The 22941-nt window shown below is 48.6% G+C and overlaps 1 protein-coding gene across 1 annotated transcript; it reads right to left on the reverse strand.

The window, feature by feature from the left end:
• Positions 1-9: 9 nt before the first annotated feature.
• On the reverse strand, positions 10-21772 carry GNL2 (G protein nucleolar 2). Its single transcript, XM_005298353.4, has 16 exons — positions 21537-21772; positions 18896-18980; positions 17809-17903; positions 16020-16159; positions 13103-13287; positions 12498-12564; positions 10314-10472; positions 9656-9769; positions 7466-7594; positions 6986-7090; positions 6248-6406; positions 5956-6063; positions 3997-4430; positions 1895-1974; positions 1056-1153; positions 10-190 (listed from the first exon to the last, which is right to left on the reverse strand). Exons 1-16 carry the CDS (start codon positions 21598-21600, stop codon positions 41-43), a joined length of 2172 nt encoding a protein of 723 aa, XP_005298410.2. The 5' UTR covers positions 21601-21772; the 3' UTR covers positions 10-40.
• Between the last annotated feature and the right edge of the window lie 1169 nt (positions 21773-22941).

Genomic DNA, 22941 nt, shown 5'->3' on the forward strand with positions numbered 1-22941 from the left:
GAGAGGCACTGGTTTATGTTAAATTTAATAAAAGCCCCAGTTATTGCTTATGTTTAAATTTCTTGTGTTTTGATCTCTGTCCCTCCGAGTCACTTTTTTTCTTGTTCCGGTTCTTATTTTTCACATTGTGAGTTTCATAGTATCGGACCCCAACTTTCTTGGTGTGCTGCTGCCTCTCAGCTCTTCTCCTCTGCAAAGAGATGCAGTCACACATAGTAAAACCAACACATTCGGCAGAGCTTATTTTGTTTGGCTTTTATCACATTCTTCACTTCGAAATTAAGTGATCAGAATAAATTCTTCACCGTGAGCTTTAAATAGCACGAATAAGATTTCGCATATAGATTTTTTCTTGTACAGATCTCAAAGTGCATGACAGAGATAGGTAAATGAGCCTGGACCAGATCACCTGGCTCCCAGTTTCATGCCCTATCAACTGAAGCAGGTTGCCTCCCATGGCAAGGCCCTGAAGGGAGATTTGCTATATCAGTCATGTCATATTGAAGTGACTGTGTTTGAGGCCTAGAATTGCATTCATGGGGTTGATTCACAAATTACACCAGGATGATTCTTTCAGACTTTACTGCAGCACCCAGGAATCAACAGCACTAGACGTTTTAGTTGTGAAGGTGGGGAGCTGACCACACAATGGAGCATCCATTGACTCTTGCTTCCTTGGGGCCTAATTCTTCCCCCCGCTCCCAGCGCACCGACCCCCGTTCTGTCATCAGTGTGTTTCACACACAAAGCAGACAGAACATCCAGAGGAGAATTCTCCCTTTCAGCTCCCTCCCTCTCACCCATGTATGCAGACTCCTCATCCACGCCCAGGAGGCCTGGTCACCTGTGAGCACATCACAACTGTTACTGTTGGCCGGAGGGAAGGCCATGTAGATGGACTGCTCTGCCAGTGCTGAGCAGAGGCACTGTGCATCACCCACACCTCCCAAGACCATCCCCAAAGCGTTGACATGCAAGAAACTGAGGTATCTGAAAGGAGCCAAAGCGTCCATTCCCTGCCCTCTGCAGCTGGGAGTATAGGTGGTAACACTTACTTCTTTGGATGTGAGCTTCTTGCACGGCTTTTTACCCTGAAGGGCATCCTCCTCCTCGTCCTCTTGTGCTTTCCTTTTCTTTCCCTTTTTGGTGCACCCTAAGAGCAGTATTTTAAACAGTCAGAGACACCTTCCAGCACCGATCTCTGTTTGCATAGGTCGAGGCAGCTGGCTCCATGCCAATCCTGCGTTTCAGCACATGGAACAATGCCAGAGTTGCACCAGCCACATTTGTAATACATGTGGCCTGTTTTGTCAGAGAACTATTTGACATTTGATATAAAAGCTGCTATTAAGGGCGGATTTTCGAAGCGCTGTGCAAGATTCCATCTAATGGGACAACTCCACTGCACACCCATTGTGTCAGAGTCAAATCCCCATCTGCTGATTTCAAACCTTGACTCCCAAATCAAGCCCTCTCAGTGGTACCTGCAAGGGAAACAGGATCTTGGAAGCCATCAGATCAAGCCTCACCATGTTTCCCTGGGAAGGGAAACTGCTGGGCCAGGACTATTGCCAAGTACAGGGAGTGCTACACGAGCTATCCATCAACCCCATCCACGCCTGAAACATACCAGGACTCTTTCACCACCCCTTGGCCCTCATTCGCACAGCCAGGGGGGGCAGAACACGTCACAACCTGGACAAACAGGTGAGAGCTCTGAAACAAGAACAACCTGCAGCTTTGCAGGGAGCCCTCAAGTCGGATTAGCTCATCAGCAAGTTTTAAATAGTTTTAGGGAAAGAAGAAACTGGCCCCAGAGACTAGCAGTAAATGGCCCCATTTCTCAGAGTTTCTGCGCTAAGACCTGGGGCATACCTAGACCATTTCATGTTACCTCTGGCCTCTGGTTCTTTGGTTTCTTCAGACTTCTGCTCCGATGTTGTGAATACCTTTTCACTGAGCCCTCTGGGGATTCTACAACAGATAAAGCAGAGAGACATTCTCATGGGATCGTGCTAGCCCTAAATAGCACCATGATACCACCTTTTCTATAGGTGCATCTAAACAAACAGTGCCCATGGTGCTCAGCAAAAAGCCACTTCTAAAACCAGAGTCTTCTTAACAATTCATATAAGTCTGCAAGATACCCGAAACGTGCACACGGTCATATGGCTTTGCTGGGGGCTCTCCTCTGCCCTCTGGCTAAGACCTAGAAAGTCCATTATTGCCAGACAGTCTATCTTATCCAAACTCCTCTGCATGCATGAAAATCGAGAAGACGGCAGCATGAGAGAGCAACAAAAATGATTAAATGTCTAGAAAATATGACCTACGAGGAAATATTGAAAATATCAGGTTTCTTCAGTCTGGAGAAGACTAAGGAGGACAGAACAGTTTTCAAGTACGTAAAATGTTGTTATAAAGAGGAGGGTGATACATTTTTATCCTTAACCACTGAGGTCAGGACAACAAATAACAGGCTTAAATAGCAGCAAGGGAAATTTAGGTTAGACTTTAGGAAACCCTTACTGTTGGGTAGTAAAGCACAGGAACAAATTACCTAGGGAGGTTGTGGAATCCCTGTCAGGTTTTTAAGAGCAGGTTAGACAAACACCTGTCAAGGATGGTCTAGATAAGACTTAATCCTGCCTCAGTGCAGGGGACTGGACTAGATGACCTACTGAGGTCCCTTCCAGTCCTACATTTCTATGATACTACGAAGGGTATTAGCAGCTCTGGGAACTGTGTCAACTCCCCCATAGATCCTAGTAGCCGAAACACCAGCAAAGCCATACGCTTCAGCCACGTTCAGGAAATAGATGCTCAAATAATCTTGTCTCCATGGCCGGTCTCCTTGCAAGGAGAGTGAAAGTCATCCATAATACCAGGGAGGGTGTGGTATGGACCAGAGGTGGTTTCTACTGCCCCATGAAAAACGAGTTAATCCCAGTTCAAGACATTTTCTGGTTTAAAAACTGTTTTGTTACTGCACACTGGATTACACTTAGTTTTAGTTACACACTGAAATGGTGATCACATAAGGCAGCAGATTCAGAGATTTATTTAGGGTTTACAAATAAAGAGTAAAACTGCAGTGGGTGTAACACTAATAGATGTAATATAATACTAAACATCAGAATGGCTGTGCCATTTGGGTCAGTATTTTCCTCAAGGAAAACTGAAATAAATTGTGACATTTTCAATATTATATGCATTGCAAAACTCTTATCAAGTTGCTAAATACTTTTCAGTAATTTTCATGAGTATATTTTATTTTTACCAGTTTCCCGGTTTTAACTGGGTTGAAACCAGAGCAGAGCTGTCCGTCCTAAACCAGTTTTTCTGGAAAATTGCCAACCCTGCCTGGTCCCCATCCCCTTTATCCTGCACAAAGTTGGTGGGAGATCTCCAACTATCCATGCAAACCCAGTTATGCCCAAACTGGGCCAGCAGTATCCACCAGACAGGTCTCAGGGATGCATGCATGTCTACAACCGCTGGCCTCTCTACATCAAAGATCAAGCATGATCTCAGCGTAACTGGTTCTAGCTTAGCTATGTGGTATAGTTCAGTGATTCTAAGGGCCTTTGACTAAGGACACCAAAATGAGGCAAACTATGGCTTTTCCACCGGCTCATTTCCCTCCTGAGAGCTGAAGAGGTGAGCATAGAGCAAAGTAAATCAGCCCAGGCTAGCAAAAATAGAATACTAACTCACTCATGACAGCAAAAGGAGCTGTTTTCCCATAAGGGTCAGAGCATTAGATGTTTTTAAGATGATAAATAAGCCTCATTTGAAGTTCAGCTAAGTAAATGTTTGGTTTTGAGGGAAGATTATTCAATTAAGGTGGATATATTGGCCCAGAATAGAAATCCTAACACACAGGGAAGCAGTTGAATGAAATGTGACTCAGTGAACCCAGTAACAGGACTGAATTCAGCCCGGTCTTTTCTCCTGTGCAATTCTTTACTCTCAAAACTGAACAGAATCCAATACCTTATTGCTGAGAATCTCTTGGCTTTGGCTTTGTCCAGGAATTTTTTGTATTTTGCAATCTTTTCCTCCAAAACCTTAATAACTGCCTTGGAGCCCTCCCTGGCAGCTTCTCTATGGGAGTTGGAGTCATCCTCAGCTAAGTTTTGCTGCTGTTCTTCCTCTTCCTCTTCCTCCTCCTCTCCTCCAGAAGGATCGCTGTCCATCTTGTCAATATCTGACATATCTACAGGAACCAGGTCTTCTTCCAAGAAAGGAGTTGCCACATTAATCTTCCCAAAGTTCTGCCGGACGTGAGACATGAGTTGCTTCATTTCTGCGTTCGCTTTGTTCTCCCCTTCCTCTACCAATTCCGTGTTCGAAGCTACAGCCTCTGAGCTCTGCTCATCACTGTCAGCTTGGCTTGGCACTGCAGCTACTTCTAAAGAAGATGAGGGCTATAAACAAGAGAAAGGAAGGTGAGACTTGCACCCCAGGCATTTCACCTACAGGCAAGATCTTAAACAGCCATTACATTCAAATGCACTTTGACCACCAACAATCTGTACCAAATCAGCCATGTGACCTTTTGTCCAGCCATAGTCTCAGGTAGGGTAGGAAGAAGTTGAGACAGTAAATTGACTCAAACAATTAGTATCTTCAAATAATTTGCCTTCAGTTACTGCATATTACAGAATGGACCCTCTATCCCTTACATATCACAGCAATTCACATTCACTTACATTTCTCAAAAAACAAGTAATCCTGAAAGAGTGCACAATTCCAGAAACTCCATCAAGGGTCACAGGGCTATCAACTGGGACTGGCCATAATGCAATCCCTTAAAAAACAAATTAGTGGTAAAAATATCCACAGTTGCTACTGAGTGGCAAAAGCTGGAAACAATCCAAGAGTCACTGCAATTCAGGAACTACTGAATAAGTAATTCATGTGCTACATATCAGATAAGAGTTCAAAGCACCATTTGAAACAAAGTGAACTTTCAAAGTTAAGTGGGTTTCCCAGGAAACCTCTAAGGGGAGGCATATGCACACGTAACCCCTGTGGTTAGGCAAGAAATCAGCCATTTGAAGCTTTACCCCAAAAAGGAGCCCATTGTCTGTGAATTACTTATTCACAGATCTAAGTCTCAAACTGTATAGAGGTGTGTCTCACAGACCCATGGGGATGCCTGTTCTAAGCTAACACCTGTTATGAATGTGTGACCCCAGAAAAACCCCTGTGTGGGGTTTGAAGGACTGATCACCTGCCAGAGCCCTTGCTGGAGTTGGCGTGATCTCTGGTAAGCGTATTAGCATGCATGTAGGTTCTTTTATTGTTTTTTATGTGTTTTTTCTGTAGTTTGTGTGTTTTCTCTTTCATCTTAAGAATAAGTGTGCTTGCTTAGAAAGAGCTGTGTGGTAACTTAACTATGGGCAATTATGCAGTTTATAGCCTCTGAGGAGAAAAGCAGAGCAGGCTTGCTTAGACGCGGAGAATTGACAGTGTAGGTAGGGAACAGTACAGCCTGGAAATACCCTGGTCAGAAGGGAGAGATGCAGGTCTCCAGCTAAGACAGGTGATGGCCAGGGCCTAAGGGTGGATGCTCTTGGTGGACCACAGAGAGGGGCCACTGTCCTGAATGGTTACACTTACTGCAATACAAACTCTAATCCTGTAAACAACTTTCCAATCATCTCTTTGGAAAAGAAAATTTATTTGCCACCCAAATTAACCACCAGTTAATATTGTGAAAGTTGCTGAAATGTCTGCACGTTAGCCAATACAAACCAACTAAAGTAACCAGTCAGGACATTGCTACATTCCTGCTGTGTGTTCTCTCTGTTTAATGAATTCAAATGAGCATTACCTGAAACACTGAGGGAAAGCCACTCTCAGCTATGCTAGTGAAGCTGCTAAGAAATGGTGTGCAAAAGGGAAATGGGTTACCACGTCTGCAGGAATGGAAGTAAGTGTTCTCACCTGAGGGCCTGGCTCTGCATTCGGTGGTTTAACGAAGAATGGTATACGGCCCCTCTGCCAGTCATTGAGGACCATTTTGCTCACAGTCTGCATGTCAGGTTCTCCACCCTGGAATAGACAGTAACGATTTGTGTCTGAACTCACAAGGGCAAATGTACCCATCACCTCACCTCAAAGGAGCTTGGAGAGTTGAATTCCCTATGTATAATGTGGGACTTTACTCAAACACTCCCCACTCACCCAAGGTTACAGAGAGCTGTGAAAACGCAGACTGTGTTTTAATCTGGCTCACCTTTAACAGTTTTCCAGTCCGGAAGGCTAGCTTCTCAAGGAAATCCTCTGCATTTTTCCAGGTATCAATTTTGTACGTCTTGCTGATGTACTCTGGCTTCGCTCTTTCGAGCACTGCACTGATATGGTCTTCAGGGCTCTTTATTTTTTCAACTTGAACCTAAAAACGAGGGGGAAAGAGAGCCAGCACCTGTGAGCATCACTGTGGGTCAGACAAAATTCAAAGGCTCAGATGCTCTGGGCAAGCACAGCCGCAACTGATTTCAGCCTCAACAATTCCTCTCTAACTTCCTCCTCCCAACCACAATGGAAACTCTTCTAGCTTGATTGTAAAGGGAAAGGCAGCACTTTGTTATGCTCTAATACTGCAGAAATTCTACAGAGTCCCAAGCAATGCAGAGATTTTAATGAAGGGTCAAACATCACCTCCTCACCCCACCCTGCCTGCCCCAAGACGCCCTGGTTCACTTTAAATGTGTAAAACTTCCCTTTACTCTGTACGTTAACTAAGATATCATATGTGTGCACACTGCTTCGGCGCCTGGAACACTACCCCATCCTATGGTCAGACCAAACAGCATGATTACTGCCCTCAGCCTCATCCCCATTCTGAAGTTTGTCATATGTACAGATCACAAGTTGTCCCTGGGGTGAGGGAAGTCAGTATTAAAATCTCTTCAAACCAAGTGCATCAACTGTAGAAAAACGGGCCTTTCCAGCATTCTCAGCAGATACTCACCACTCCCTTCAGCACAATGTCAGTTTCTGTATCCTCCGATGGATAAACTACACCTGGGCAGTCAATGAGAAAGATCCGCCGCATCAAGGTGATGTACTGCCAGACCTGCAAGAGACCAACAGTCCTCCTGCTTTACCCTTCTTCACAAGCAGCCTTGGATTCTGCATTTTAAAGGTATGAAGCGACCCTTAAAACGGGCTCTGCAATTTATGAACCTGAGGGACTAAGAGACCCAGAGCTAAGGACAGTGACAGCCACCGCCCACCCCAGGAAGCTGAGCACTATGTGGGATTCAGAGGCTAGATCCCATCACAAGACTGGTGTCCATCCAGACAGCAGGACCGGACCAGGTGGTGACATCATGTCCATGTATTTTTGCATAAATTCAAGCCCATGGTTTGCCCCAGGGATTACATTTATATTCTGTGTCTAGGAACTCTTACCTGCCCAAAGGCCAAGGTTCTTTCATGGCCTACCTACCTTTGTTTCACCGGCAATGGGGGCCACGTTGCAGACCTTCTTGGATCGTAACGTATTAATCACTGAGCTCTTGCCAACATTTGGATAGCCAATGAAGCCCACGCTGATCTGTTTCTTGTCTGTGTGCAACTGTTAAGAAATTACACACATTTATGAATGCCTTGTAGAGAAATGCACGGTTGCTATTAAAATTCCAAAATGTGAATTCTCAGCAATTCCTCTCCTCTTAGAGAAATGGAGCGCAAATACAGTCCCAACGCAAACCTGATCACAAGGAACAGGGTCCCTCTAATACAGGGATCTCAAACTCAAATCACCACAAGGGCCACATGAGGACTAGTACATTGGCCCAAGGGCCGCATCACAAACCTTTTCATACGATACAAAAGTATAGTCAAAAATGAAAAAAATGAAGAGTAATACATTGACTTTTAATAGCATATTGTATTAACTTTTTAAAAACTGTAATGCGAAAAGTCAGTGCTAATTTTGACATCATTTCATTTTTGGCCACTTAGCTGGCAGCATTTTGCATCAACCAGAGCATCAATATTTGGTTTCCTCTCAGGGTATCAAACCTATCTCAGTGTTGCTTGCAAATCGTACCACATTCCATACAAAAAACAACACTAAGAGAATGTTAAGACTGCACAGTTAAGCACATGTGCCAAAATCAGGGTTGCACACACAACTTTTTCTCCCCCCCTTTGAGACGATATGTTATCACGTAATCTTTTAATTACAGGGTCACATACTGTTTCTCATATAATATATACACCTCTACTCCGATATAACGCGACCCAATATAACACGAATTTGGATATAACACGGTAAAGCAGGGCTCCGAGGGGGGCTGCGCACTCCGGCGGATCAAAGCAAGTTCAATATAACGCGGTTTCACCTATAATGCGGTAAGATTTTTTGGCTCCCAAGGACAGCATTATATCGGGGTAGAGGTGTACCTTTTTTCTACACCCTTAAATTGTATAGCATCTTACAGTGATTTTTCTACTGACTTATTGCATTGTAGCCCAATATATGCTTACTAGCAAAGGACTTGCCACTTAGCCACTCAAGTTTATGGTAAGTATGAGTGAGGGTGGGCAAATGTGTGTTGTGATGGGAAGCTGTGTTGATTTGTGCCTGCAAAGCCCCCATTCCACCCCTTCCATGAGGCTCCGCCCTTGCCCCACCTCTTCCCACCCCTTCCCCGTCCCCATTCCAACTCCTTCCCCAAAGCCCCCGCCCCAACTCCGCACCCTCCCTGCCCCTATTCCAACCCCTTAACCAAAACCCTGCCCTGGCCCCGCCTCTTCCCCTGAGCGCGCTGCATCCCCGCTCCTCACCCCTACCTCCTGGAAAGTCCTAAGTGCCGCCAAACAGCTGTTTGGCAGCGGGAAGTGCTGGGAGGAGCGGGCATGCGGTGTGCTCGGGGGCGGGGGGAGCTTGGCAGGCTGCAGGAATTAACTCCGCGGGCCGCATCGCGTGTTTGAGACCCCTGCTCTAATAAGAGAAATTTATTACAGCTAACAGGCCTTCAAAGAGCTGATTTCAAGTGCTGAAGGAAATATTTCATAACCTTTGTTTGAAGAATCAGAAATGAGTCACTTGTGTTTTCAGCTGCTATGAAATTACTCATCGATGTCTTAAGTTAAAAAGCACTTGGGTTAAGAAACAAATATAAATAGGAATCTGTCGACAAGATAAAGACACAGATGTGGGACTCGAGAGGAAAGCAATCCTCTACAAAGGAAACTATTCTGTTGATTTGTCTCTCTCAAGAAGATGAATACTTCAAAGAGGCATCATCTTCATGGGATAGTACCAATTTGCAGGGCATAAAGGAGCCGCACAAGTACATTCTTCCCCTCTACATGCTTATGTATTCCTAGGTAGTATTAATGGAAGTTTCCTGGGTGCCTAGAGACGACACCCCCTGGCCAGTATGTATCTGGGTCAGACTGTGCTGGTCAGACTGGGTTTTGAGCCTGCCTGAGTTGTGTTGCACATTTCTCAATAACTCCCAATAAACAGGGAACACGTTCCAATCACTCCCCAAAGAAGGGCTCTTCACAGGTGGAGTCAGCCACTGATATGGATAGCCCAGCATCTAGGCTGCTGCAGAAAGACATTTTCCACCTTGAAGCCCAGCAACTAAGAGAAAAAAAAAACTAAAAACCTGTTATGTACCTTTCCGAACTGCCGTAACAGCTGTATGAAGGCTCCTTTGCCAAAGGGATTTGTGAGACTGGCGTGGAAAGCAAGTGTCGGATAATCCTGGGAGAGGACTGCAACCCAGCGTTTCTAGAGAGAAAGCACACTGCTGAGCGAGGAGGTTCATGCTACAGACCCAGAAAAACACATGCAGCGACTTAGCCTGATCACAGGGCTGGGTTTCAAACAATTGATTTGCTAAGGAAACAGCAAATTCAAAGATCTTTGAATTGTTTCTCAAACCCGACAATAAATGCTTTGTCTTCCGTTTTATACATGCAAGACAATTCTCCAAAAATGTTCATTGCTAGCTAAACCCAATTAGCTGAACAATATAAAACAGGCTAGCTCTTAAGAGGACTAACACTTAGCATACTCGCAAGAAAAAAGCTGAACTGTTACAACCAGCCAGAGGAAGTAGAGAGTTTGTGGCTGGTGACTGTTGATCAGCTAAGCAAAACTTGGAGGCATTTGCAGTGTAACTGCTACTCTGATGGCAGGAAATCCTAGAGGAGTTCCCACTGATCACAGTTACATTGTGCCCTGTAGCATGAGGACTGACACTTGCACCAGAGCATGGGCTACAATACCCCCCAAAGAAAACCCAAAGCACTGCAGGAAGGACAGTACTTACGGTGGCCCAAGTAGGGACAAGGTCACATTTGTTCAGGACGAAAATGAGATGTTTCCACGGTTTCTCCTTTTTGAGGTAAGATTCGACATGTGGGGAACGAGTCCCGACAGGATCTCTAGCATCAAGGACTTGCACAATAACATCAGACGAATCAATCACCTGAAAATCCATGGAGAGAGAGGAGTTTGGACCCTCAGGCTGAAAGCGAATGCAGCACTTTTAAGGGGAAATGGGCAAGCTAAAAACACTTATATTTTCCCCTGCTCCGTGTGCAACTCGCACTATCCCTTTGGTTAGTCAAACCAACTAACATCCAAGGGGTTTACTTTTCCCACTGAAGCCGTGGCGGACAGTGAAGTTACTCTGTGTATATAGACTGTCACTGGCTTCCTGTGTGCAAGGATGATGCTGTGACAGTTTGGTTGCAAACACTCCAGGGAAAGGCTCTAATTAATCACCTTAATAGACAGAATTAAAATGACTCTGCATAAACTAGTAGAGAGTCACTTTGATTTTGTAAAACTCTACACCAAAATGTGGAGCCTACGCCACCTGATCGTGTTCCTTTACTGGCACTGTTTCCAGCAATCAATCAAGTTGAAGAGCAGTCGTTTCACAGCAAAAACAACAAGGAGTCCTTGTGGCACCTTCGAGACTTAACAAATTTATTTGGGCATAAGCTTTTATGGGCTAGAATCCACTTCATCCGATGCATGAAGCGAAAAATACAGGAGCAGTTATAAATACATGAAAGGATGGGGGTTGTTTTACAAAGTGTGAGGTCAGTCTAATGAGATAAATCAATTAACAGCAGGATACCAAGGGAGGAAAAATAACTTTTGAAGTGGTAAGAGAGTGGCCCATTACAGACAGTTGACAAGAAGGTGAGAGTAACAGTAGAGAGGCACTAGTAAAACCTTGAATGGAGTACAAACGCACTTCTAGCAGGCCAATTCCAAAATCACTACCACCATTTTATAGGTGATCATGATGAAAAAATGTTTCTTGAATCAATATTAACACGCAAGAAACAAGGGGGAACGTGCAGTCAGTCAGCTAACCACCTGCAACAGGGAGCAGTCATTATATGGCTTGATTCAGGGCCAAGTGAATTTGTTCCATATCTATTTCTTGCATTTTTGGCACCCATTTAATTGAAATCTGTTCAGGTTGCCTTATCATTCTCAGCACTTTTACAAGGTCTCTAAGTGGAGAGGTGGCGGTACAGGTTATAAGCTGCATTCAGAAACTCAGAGCAAGAAGCAGACGAGCAACGTCACGTTAGTCTAGCAGTAACTAAGAGGATGCACATCTGGTCCTGTTACCGCTCTAACCTTGGCTCTTTCCCATTCCTCTAGCAGTCCATGTGACTCAGAGGGAGCTGAAGGTCAGAGCCTTCCAGAGGAAGCCCTGCCAAAATACCGGAATTTGATGTTTTAGCCTAAATAACCTTGACATCACTACAGATAAACCATTCAGATGAAGACCCGGGGAAGGTTTGTGCCTTAACCCTGACAGTCACCCACTAGGTTGTATGCTTATGAGATCTCTGTCCCCTTAAGGTAGGGGTTCAAGGTCAGTCTGAGTGAAGACTGTGGGAATCTCTATCTTTTTACACCTTTCTTCTCCCATGTTCCAATTGCTGTTGCACGGTGGTACCAGACCTCGTGGTTAAGAGAGGTCAAGTTTCAAATTAGACTCTTGAACAGGCTGACGAGAGAGCAGGCAGGCAGGCAAGCAAAATACCTGCCACCCTTCCTTATAAGGGAAACCATCACCTATTGTATGGTTCCAGTGAGCTTTAACCATAGGAATGCTGGGGGATATGGATCAACGTTCATGTCACGCTCCCCATCAGTGCCCGGGCCGGAGAAGTTAATGATCCAACCTGCGGACCAAGTTTGATGATAAATTCTAGTCACGTGCCACCTGAGGCATGTTGTACATATGCTAAGAAGAAGGGAATGCAGCTACACCCACACTTGGTTTTTACAGTCCAGCTCCATCAACAAAGGGTCTTCACAGAGCCATCCCAATCACTGTTCTATGGAGTGACTAGTTTGTGCAGGCTGGTGTGCTGCTGCATTTGGCTGAGTGATCACCAATTTCAAATCACCTCCCATGAGCAAGTCGTGGGAATTCAAATATATGAATCTCTCTCAACCTCTGCATGATTAGACTTACTTTGTAAAGCTCACCCCAGATTCTTTTGGACTGTCCTTTCTTGTAGATCTCCTCTCGTGCTTCATCCCTAAGAAGTGGATTATCAAACACATGTCAGCAGCTGAAAGACCTGGAGGATGCATTCTCTGACGCTATCTGCACACACAGGAGATGAGGCCAAAGTGACAAATACTTGGGTTTTACAGTCCTTATCAGCCTAGGAATATGCAGAAGGAATACCCATAAAGCGGTTCCAACAAGATATACCTTTTCATGTGCCTGTATTTGTGCACCTACTGGGCTCCTGTTACTCTCAAGACACCCTTGGTACATATTCAGAGATGTCATGCATCATGAATTACACTTGAAGGTACATGCACATGGAAGCAGCCACTAGGTTAACTATGCAGGCACACAGACTGCAAGAGAAAAAATCCAAGTCAAATATTGACCACGTTGGACACCTTAAATAGTCTAGCTCCCCTCAGCCTCTTATTTTCTCTAGGCCCCCCAAAAGGTGTACAGTACGAGTAGCACAGTGGACATTTTCAAAGGTAAAACTAAAACATGCGTTGCTCTTAGGGAGTTTAAACACTGACTGTAACTAACTCCGCCCAGCTTTTTACCTCACTCCAGTATCTTCCATCACCAGGTCTCGGTCCTTGCCCTGGTCATAGGTCCCTGCGGAGGCCTCAGCGTTCTCCAGAAGAGACTGCACATCACTCGCAGAAAGATTTGGTCTTTTCCTTTGCGATTTGGGGCCAAAAGTCGTTTCAAAAGTTTCTGTGTCAAGAATGTGGACTTTGGAATTCTGAGGGAAGATAGGTTGGTAAAAAGTAATAAAAACATGCTTTAACTTTACCATGGCTCAAAACATACAAAGAGCTGTCACAAGAAGAGTTGTATGCACTCTCTGGATGAGTCAAGTTTTTTTTAACTCCCTTTGAGAAATACAAGAATAGTTGTTTAATAAAAAGGAAAGCAAACAAAATTATGTTACACTTGCCAAAGAACTGTTTCATTTCTTTTATTATAAACTTAGTCAAATATAATTGAGACTACAATGATGAAAATTAAACTGTTATCTTTGATCAGTCCTTTGTTTTTCTAACAAGTGCACAAATCTCGCCAAATTCACAGATTTTGTCAAGAATAATCATGCTCAAATTCGTAGTTTTTATTTTAGACCAGCTACAAATGCCAACATTTTCTTGGAAATGAATCTACTTCATGGATAAAAAGAATCACTTATTTGTTACTGTGCATTTTAGTTTCAGATAACATTTCACTTAATTTAGGTAAAAATTTTATTAGTTGCACATGGAAAGTCTTCATATGAAAACATCTAGCAAGAGTCCAAAATAATAGCTTAGATAAGAGAAACTTGATCCTAACTAAAACTTGATGTGCCTGAAAGAAGGTTCTATGCACAGGAATTTTTTACTCTAATTTGAGTTAGGATCTATCACGCAACAGGAGGCAAGCAGAGTGAGACCAGCATCCTCAAGACCTCATTGTCAGGCTGTCACTTGTGCCATCACAAGCACCGGAACCAGAGATTGCATGGGAACAAACTGCCACAGCCATCCTATCCTGGCACTTTAACACAAACTGCTTTAAGGCAAATTTACTGCCAAAAGAGATTAAGTCCCAATGGATAATACAGACCTTCTTATTGGTTACACGCAGCAAACACACTTGCATTATTTCATTCATATTAATTTTATACGTCTTCCCAATCCCTGGGAAATATTCCAGTGCAGTAACCCACTCAAAGTACTGCTAGCTCCAGTCTGAGTTCACAGTACATCAACTACGAACCACAGAGGATATTCAAGGGCAAACAAGCAGCCTGATGAAAACCCAGAGTGAGGCCTTCTCACTCAGAACCCTGAACCATACTCTCAATCACCAGACCAAGAAGCCAAACGTTACAACCACCTTTGCCTGCTCATAAGCAGGATTCCAGAGCTACATTTAAATAGGATCATTTTAGAGGTGCTGAAAAACCGAATACGGGGCATTGATTTACTCCCGATAGCTGACTGAACACGAGGCAATAACTATGCCTTAATTTCTGTTTTGTACTAAGTGGAAAGTTCTTTGAACTTGTTTGAGTTGTGTGTCTGGTTAAAAGTCTTCTACTAATAGGAATGTTGCTAGTAACTACTCTGCAAGGCATGGGAAATGTGTCCGACCAAATATCAGGCTATTTCGCTGTTTCGTGAATAGTAGAAATGTCACAGCACAGACAGCTCTGATAAACAGATTTGTTAAAGGAATAAGATTTTGGAGCCACAATGCAAGGAGGGAGTGCTCACCCAGGATGTGTTACTTACAGGTCCATGGCAAGTTAAACGATTAACTCTGTACAACCTCAATAAAATCCAAGCCTTTAGAGACCAAGACCAATTAAGACACAGATTATCCTAAAGTAGGTGGCTAAGGACTTGCTCCCATCCAAGGACCCTGTTTACAGGTGAAGAACAAAGGAGTGATCTAATATATCTAGGGGTGCAGAAAGATGCCCTGGCATCCTTCATCTGGGGAGACAAGCTTATGAAAGGAGGGTCTCAACCATCCTGGCTGAAAAGAGTTGTGATAAGGACTTATGGTAACCAATATCTTATTAGACAAGAGTACATCTTGTTAGTGAAGTTTAGGCTCTAGAACATGTGTGATTATTTCATTTGATAATTAATCCTTTGTTTCCAATATTTCTGCTTGCTGTCCTTTGAATCTCTGTTCTGTTAAATAAACTTATATTTTGCTTTCTCTATAAAAAAACTAAGAGCTGTGTGTTAAGCAGAGCGGTGATCCAGAGTGTAAGTGGTAAGCTAGGGAATACTGTTCCTTTGGGAAAAGAGGATCTGGGAATTCTGTGAGTGTTCAGTAGATCCGGGGCTGGGAACTCCAGGGGGATGCCCAAAGGACTCACAAGGGGGAGTGTATCTATCGCTAACCTGCAAAGAGATGGCAAACTGTGCATAGGCTGAGAGGAAAGTGCTTGTGTTGCCTGTGGCTGGTAGAGTCAGGGAGCTGACCCTGGCAAGCACAGACAAGGCTCCCTCACGCTAAGAGCAGGTGGTAGTGAGGTGCCTCACAGGCCTGGGTATCCCTGGGAAGCATCACATTCCCAGTTCAAAGTGTAGACATACCAGGAGTCAGCACCAACACTGTCTGCAGCACCCTGTACTCTCCCACCCAAGTCCTGACAGGATGATACACTGCTTAGCTTATAAGACCGGGATAGCAAGCTGCTATGAAATCTCAGATCACTCAGTGATTCCTTCAGGCTGACACAGTGCCACTAGCAGGCACCCAAAAGAGCTGCATCCATCCTTCCTCTACCAGAGAAGAGACCGTGACATCGAATGAGGGAATTAAGTCTGCCCCTAGAGGACACCATACAGCTCTTCACCAAACTGAACAGATATAACATGACCACTCATAAATGACTCCAGAAAAGAAACCTAGGAACTAAGGCTCCTGCCCAGAACTATCCTAACAGGTCTTTCGTGTGAGGAAATGAGCGATACTCACATGAGGTCTAATTCGATCATGGAGAAGGGACATCGGCAGCTTGCTTTGCTTCATGACCACTTTGTAAGGATCCTTCATAACAGTCTCCATTTCCTCTTGGAATTTCTGCAGAGACGACTGCTTGATCACACGAGTATTTCCTGGTATAGAAAAATAAACATTGCACCTTCACATGTCCCCACATTGGGCATAGGGCACACACAAACCAAGTGATGCGCTAGAGCTCTGTCTGGAGCTGAAAATACCAGGGAGAAAAACAGATGGTTTCACTGGATAGAGGCACAATCAAACTTAACCCTTGACTTGCCCACTCCATTCTTTCCTTCCCACCACTTAGAAAGACTTTTAAAAAAGCATCCCCTAGCAACAACACACCCAGTTATTTATTGGGCAAATGAACGGTACAAAGAGACGGATTATCATTCATATGCCTACAGCACACATCTTCCTCTGCAGCATCTGGTGCTGGCCACTATTGGAGACAGGACACTTGGCTAAATGGACCTCAAGTCTGATCCAGTCTGGCAATTCCTACAACCCTTACAATCCTGCCCTGGTCACAAGCCCACCATTTCAGATTGGTTTCAACCATCGATTTAGAGCTGTTGCAGCCCTCCTGCTTAAAAGGGTGCTGCTGTGCAGTTGTGTTTCTGTATTAGTATTAGGGAGGCTTTAAATTAATGTACGGAGAAGAGCGAAAGGGGCAAACTTTGCATCATGCCAATTGTAACGGTGTCTATTTGGGCAATCTTCTTAAACAATAAGACTCAATTGAAAACTCCCTGCTTCAGGGGGCTTCCCTGATCAGAGTCTAAAATGGAAGGGAGATGGTATTCACGAGTTTCAAATATGTTTTGATAGTCTATATTCCAATTGAGTGTATGTGTCCCTTCAGCAGTATATGGCGCCAGGACCACACAAGCATTCCCATGGCTCTAAAGGCATCATTGCGTTATGTTACCTCAGGAGAGCAGGGAATCCCAATAAGCAGATGGAATGCTGCACTTACAGTGTATGCACAGTGGCCACACAAGAGGAGAGAACCTATGGGAAAATGGGACATCAAAACAAATCCAGTGCCACGGGGGTTGCTCTTGGCATGACAGTTCAGTGCAAGGACCAAGGCACAGATTTATAAAGGAATTTAGGTACCTCTGAAATCCCACCAGGCAGCTATCTGCATCTTCAGGCACCTAAATACCTTTAAAAATCCTGCCCTAAGTATATAAATACTTACTACTGGCTTTTACTGTAGCTTTTCCATAAATATACATTAGAAGTCATAAAACATTAAAGGGACCAAACCAAGATAGTGGCATGACGTGAACTTTCCTGCATCCCATTCCATCAGTATAGACAACTCAGGTTCTTAACCTTGGCAGGCAAATGTTGCAATGGACAACAGTCAAGGCTTTCCTTACCGCTGAAAGAACAGAGGCTCTTGCTTCTCATAGGGAATGTGTTTCCCTCATCAATGGGAAAAGCTAGTTTCTCTTTACCCTATAACAGTGGCCAAGATGTGGAAAAGCAATCAGTGATTTTGGAGTCCCAATTTTATACACCTTCAAGGGGCCAGGTTTTCAGAAAAAGCTGCGAACCCATCCTCTGAAAACTAGGCATCTTTAAGGCATCTCAAGTTGGCCCCCCCAAAATCAATAACCACATTAGAAACGTTTGGCCAATGGATCTTGTGTTCCAGGGAACAGGGACATACTATGCACATCATCCCTTAGAACATCTGAGCGACCATTATTTTAACCTTGCTGAGTCACGAGATAGAAACACTCACCAAACCATTTAATATTTGGTTCCACTCTTGCCACTGTGCCTGGTGCCACGGTGGACTGGTACTGCAGAGGCCTAATCACTTTACCACGATTGTTTCTACGAGAGAAAAATGAGAGCTTGTGTAAGTACATGAGCAGCAGAGACACACAGCAAGGGTCACAGTTCACTCTTTCCAAGACAATACAAAAACGATGTGGTTTGTCTGAATGAAAGGCCCTAAGGAAACAAACACTGTATACACAAGGGCACTTTTACCAGCAACAGTACTGTTTGGAAGGGCAGAATAACTTGTATAGCTAAGACAACAGGAGGATTTAGGTCAGCCAGCATATCCTCACCCACACTGGAATTTGGCCAAGATGCCAGGGTTATTCTTGCAAACATACCACAGGGCCCTGTGTGACCAGGATCTCAGTCTGCCATCCAAGTACTGACCAGGCCTAAACTGACTCACTTTACTGAAGAAGGGATATGACCTCAGGCTTTAGGCAATCAGTTTTATTGAACGAGGCACATTTGGATGGAGCCGTTATGTTTGGCAGTATGTGCCAGTGCCAATAGAACGAGCGCACGCACAGACATTTGCTCCCTCAGTGAACCTTTCCTCCCACGTAAAGTCTACGGCTATAGGTGAACAACTGGAAACAATAACTGCCCATTGGCTCATAATCAGATTAGGAGACATCTGGGTCACCCAGGTGGAGGACAAGAATATGAATCGTCAATAAGTCTTTATTGGCATGGCAAGCTATACAAGTGCTGCCAACCCCCATAACACTGAGCATAGGTTGGTGGTTTGGGAACCACCTAAAAGACCTGGAGGAGACTTAAACCTGCTCCACTGGTGCAGGAGAGTGGTGGCCCTTCACGGCACAGGTCTGCACCCAAAGGTCGACGCAAGGCTGCCACCGGGAAAGCTTTTATTCTGGACCCAAGTGCATGGGACTGCTGGGATTCCCATTGCCCTGGGTCACCCACAGCTACAAGCCAGGGGAGGTGCTCAGCTGGCCCCCAGGAGCCAAGAGACAGCCCACTGTGGAGAGGCCACTCCAGCCCGTGCTCAGGCCCTCGACAGCTGCCAGCCTCACCTGCGCTCCTTCTGCCGGTACATGTTCAGCCGCCGGATGGTCGCCCGGTCCCGCACATTGTGCCCCCCGGCGCCCAGCACCCGATCTAGGGAAACAAGGCAGAGTTAAGGGGGAGGGGAGAAGGAACGGGGCAGGGGACAGAATAGGGGAGGGAAAGTGGTGGGGGAAGGTTGAGGCACAGTGGGTGGGGGGCAGGGTCGTGGCCCGGGGGAAGGGTTTTGCGGGGGGGGGGGGGGGAGGGAGGTAGAGAAGGTGGCAGGGGAAGGTCACGGCCCAGCATAGGGGACAGAGGATCGGGGTCCAGGGGGAGGGTTTGGCAGGGGGATGGGGAAGGTGGCGGGGGGGGGTCGCAAAACCGGGGCGGGGGACGACGGAGGGTCAGGGCCCAGGGGGAGGGTTTGGCAGCGGACGGTCGCAGCACAGGGGGGCGGAGGGTCAGGGCCCAGGGGGAGGGTTTGGCGGGGGGGGGGGGTCGCAGCACAGGGGGGCGGAGGGTCAGGGCCCAGGGGGAGGGTTTGGCGGGGGGGGGGGGTCGCAGCACAGGGGGGCGGAGGGTCAGGGCCCAGGGGGAGGGTTTGGCGGGGGGGGGGGGTCGCAGCACAGGGGGGCGGAGGGTCAGGGCCCAGGGGGAGGGTTTGGCGGGGGGGGGGGTCGCAGCACAGGGGGGCGGAGGGTCAGGGCCCAGGGGGAGGGTTTGGTGGCGGGGGGGGTCGCAGCACAGGGGGAGGGTTTGGTGGCGGGGGGGGTCGCAGCACAGGGGGAGGGTTTGGTGGCGGGGGGGGTCGCAGCACAGGGGGAGGGTTTGGTGGCGGGGGGGGTCGCAGCACAGGGGGAGGGTTTGGTGGCGGGGGGGGTCGCAGCACAGGGGGAGGGTTTGGTGGCGGGGGGGGTCGCAGCACAGGGGGAGGGTTTGGTGGCGGGGGGGGTCGCAGCACAGGGGGAGGGTTTGGTGGCGGGGGGGGTCGCAGCACAGGGGGAGGGTTTGGTGGCGGGGGGGGTCGCAGCACAGGGGGAGGGTTTGGTGGCGGGGGGGGTCGCAGCACAGGGGGAGGGTTTGGTGGCGGGGGGGGTCGCAGCACAGGGGGAGGGTTTGGTGGCGGGGGGGGTCGCAGCACAGGGGGAGGGTTTGGTGGCGGGGGGGGTCGCAGCACAGGGGGAGGGTTTGGTGGCGGGGGGGGTCGCAGCACAGGGGGAGGGTTTGGTGGCGGGGGGGGTCGCAGCACAGGGGGAGGGTTTGGTGGCGGGGGGGGTCGCAACACAGGGGGAGGGTTTGGTGGCGGGGGGGGTCGCAGCACAGGGGGAGGGTTTGGTGGCGGGGGGGGTCGCAGCACAGGGGGAGGGTTTGGTGGCGGGGGGGGGTCGCAGCACAGGGGGAGGGTTTGGTGGCGGGGGGGGTCGCAGCACAGGGGGAGGGTTTGGTGGCGGGGGGGGTCGCAGCACAGGGGGAGGGTTTGGTGGCGGGGGGGGTCGCAGCACAGGGGGAGGGTTTGGTGGCGGGGGGGGTCGCAGCACAGGGGGAGGGTTTGGTGGCGGGGGGGTGTCGCAGCACAGGGGGAGGGTTTGGTGGCGGGGGGGGGTCGCAGCACAGGGGGAGGGTTTGGTGGCGGGGGGGGGTCGCAGCACAGGGGGAGGGTTTGGTGGCAGGGGGGGTCGCAGCACAGGGGGAGGGTTTGGTGGCGGGGGGGGTCGCAGCACAGGGGGAGGGTTTGGTGGCGGGGGGGGTCGCAGCACAGGGGGAGGGTTTGGTGGCGGGGGGGGTCGCAGCACAGGGGGAGGGTTTGGTGGCGGGGGGGGGTCGCAGCACAGGGGGAGGGTTTGGTGGCGGGGGGGGGTCGCAGCACAGGGGGAGGGTTTGGTGGCGGGGGGGGTCGCAGCACAGGGGGAGGGTTTGGTGGCGGGGGGGGTCGCAGCACAGGGGGAGGGTTTGGTGGCGGGGGGGGTCGCAGCACAGGGGGAGGGTTTGGCGGGGGGGGGGGTCGCAGCACAGGGGGAGGGTTTGGCGGGGGGGGGGGTCGCAGCACAGGGGGAGGGGTCAGGGCCCAGGGGGAGGGTTTGGCGGGGGGGGGGTCAGGGCCCAGGGGGGCGGAGGGTCGGGGCCCAGGGGGAGGGTTTGGCGGGGGGGGGTCGCAGCACAGGGGGAGGGGTCAGGGCCCAGGGGGAGGGTTTGGCGGGGGGGGGGTCAGGGCCCAGGGGGGCGGAGGGTCGGGGCCCAGGGGGAGGGTTTGGCGGGGGGGGGTCGCAGCACAGGGGGAGGGGTCAGGGCCCAGGGGAAGGGTTTGGCGGGGGGGGGTCGCAGCACAGGGGGAGGGATCAGGGCCCCGGGGGAGGGTTTGGCGGGGGGGGGGGTGAGGGAAGGTGGCGGGGGGGGTCGCAGCACGGAGTGGGGGTGGGGGGCCGGGGCCCGGGCGGAGGGTTTGGCGGCGGGGGGGGGGGGTCAGGGCCCAGGGGGAGGGTTTGGCGGCGGGGGTCGCAGCACGGAGTGGGGGTGGGGGGCGGAGGGTCGGGGCCTGGGGGGGAAGGTGGCGGGGGGGGGGTCGCAGCACGGAGTGGGGGTGGGGGGGCGGAGGGTCGGGGCCCAGGGGGAGGGTTTGGCGGGGGGGGGTCGCAGCACGGAGTGGGGGTGGGGGGCGGAGGTCGGTACCGGGGTTGGTGCTGGCGCGGGACGGGTTGATGCTGCTCCGGCCCTTGTAGCGGGGCTTCACCATCCTGAGGCCGGGCTCGGCGGGTCGCGGCCCGAGGAGGAGGAGGAGGAGGAGGCGGCGGCGGGGTCTCGGGCCGGGGGGTCTCGCGTCTCTCGCAGGGGCCCCACGCGCTGTGGCAAACCCGGAAGCAGCTCCACGAGCACTTCCGGCGACGAACGGGACGTGTTTCCGCCGGCTCTCGAGACCAGCCCCGGCTCCCGGTTACCTTGGCAACCCCGCCCGCCCCCGAACCCTGCGGCGTCCGTAACTGGGCCCCGGGTTGGCTCTGACATCGTGACATCACCACGGGCCATGGTGACACGGGGTGATGACGTCACCACCTGCCCTGGCCACACTTGCCATGACATCACCACGGGCCATGGTGACACGGAGTGATGACATCACGACTGTCCCAGGGCAGGTCTACACTACGGACGCTGCATGCACCTGTGCGGCTTTGCTGAAGCTCTAAGATGGGAGCCCAGCGGCTAGTGCTGTCGACACGGCGGGTTAAGGTCGGTGTAACTACGTCACGTAGAGGTGTGGACGTTTCACACTCCTGCGTGACAGAGTTATACCAAAGGAAGCGTGTCGTGTAGACCTGGCCCCAGTCTCTTCTCAGATGGAAGCTGGTCCATACACTGTTTGTATTGCCCTTCCCTGTACCTTTTCCCATCCTAATAACGCTTTTGTGAGATGGGGCAGCCAGAACTGCACACGGTTTTCACACTGTGGGCGTACAATGCATTTATATAGTAGCATTCTGGTATTTTCTGTTTTATTATCTATCCCTTTCCTAATAGTTCCGGACATTCTCTTAGCTTTTTTGACTAACTGCACCCTGAGCGGATGTTTTCAGTGAATTATCCACGATGACTCCAAGATCTCTTTTTTGAGTGCTAACAGCTAATTTATACCCTCATAATTTTGTATATAGAGTTGGGATTACCTTTTCCAACGTGCATTACTTTGCATTTATCAACATTGAATTTCACCTGACATTTTCTTGCCCGGTCACTCAGTCAGACTCTTAAAATCCACAACAGGCTTCTGTCCAGCCTAAATATGGCTTTGCTCTCAACATCTCTAAGTGCCTTTTACTCTGTTGTTTAGGCATGGTGGCATTTTATGGTCCTCTCACTCTTTTTTGTATTACAGGTCTGTCGCATCTTACGCGCATTTAACATGTGCGAATTCAGCTTTACGTGGTTGGCAAAAACAAACAAAAAAGAGAAAAATAACAATTTAAATACTGTTCCTATAGCACGGGCGATTCCGCCCACCATTACACTCAATGTAATTTTGACTATACGCGGTTTTCGCTTTACACGCTGACCGCGGAACGTAACCCCAGCGTAAGATGAG

This window comes from Chrysemys picta, chromosome 23 (assembly GCF_011386835.1).
Source record: "Chrysemys picta bellii isolate R12L10 chromosome 23, ASM1138683v2, whole genome shotgun sequence".
Classification (NCBI taxonomy): Eukaryota; Metazoa; Chordata; order Testudines; family Emydidae; genus Chrysemys; species Chrysemys picta.

Coding starts and splice junctions, on each gene's coding strand:
- GNL2 (XM_005298353.4), bottom strand. CDS start 21,600: ATGGTGAAGCCCCGCTACAAGGGCCGGAGCAGCATCAACCCGTCCCGC. Junction 17,904..18,895: donor TACCGGCAGAAGGAGCGCAG/GTGAGGCTGGCA, acceptor TTTCTCTCGTAG/AAACAATCGTGGTAAAGTGA. Junction 7,595..9,655: donor TGTTACGGCAGTTCGGAAAG/GTACATAACAGG, acceptor ATTTCTTAACAG/TTGCACACAGACAAGAAACA.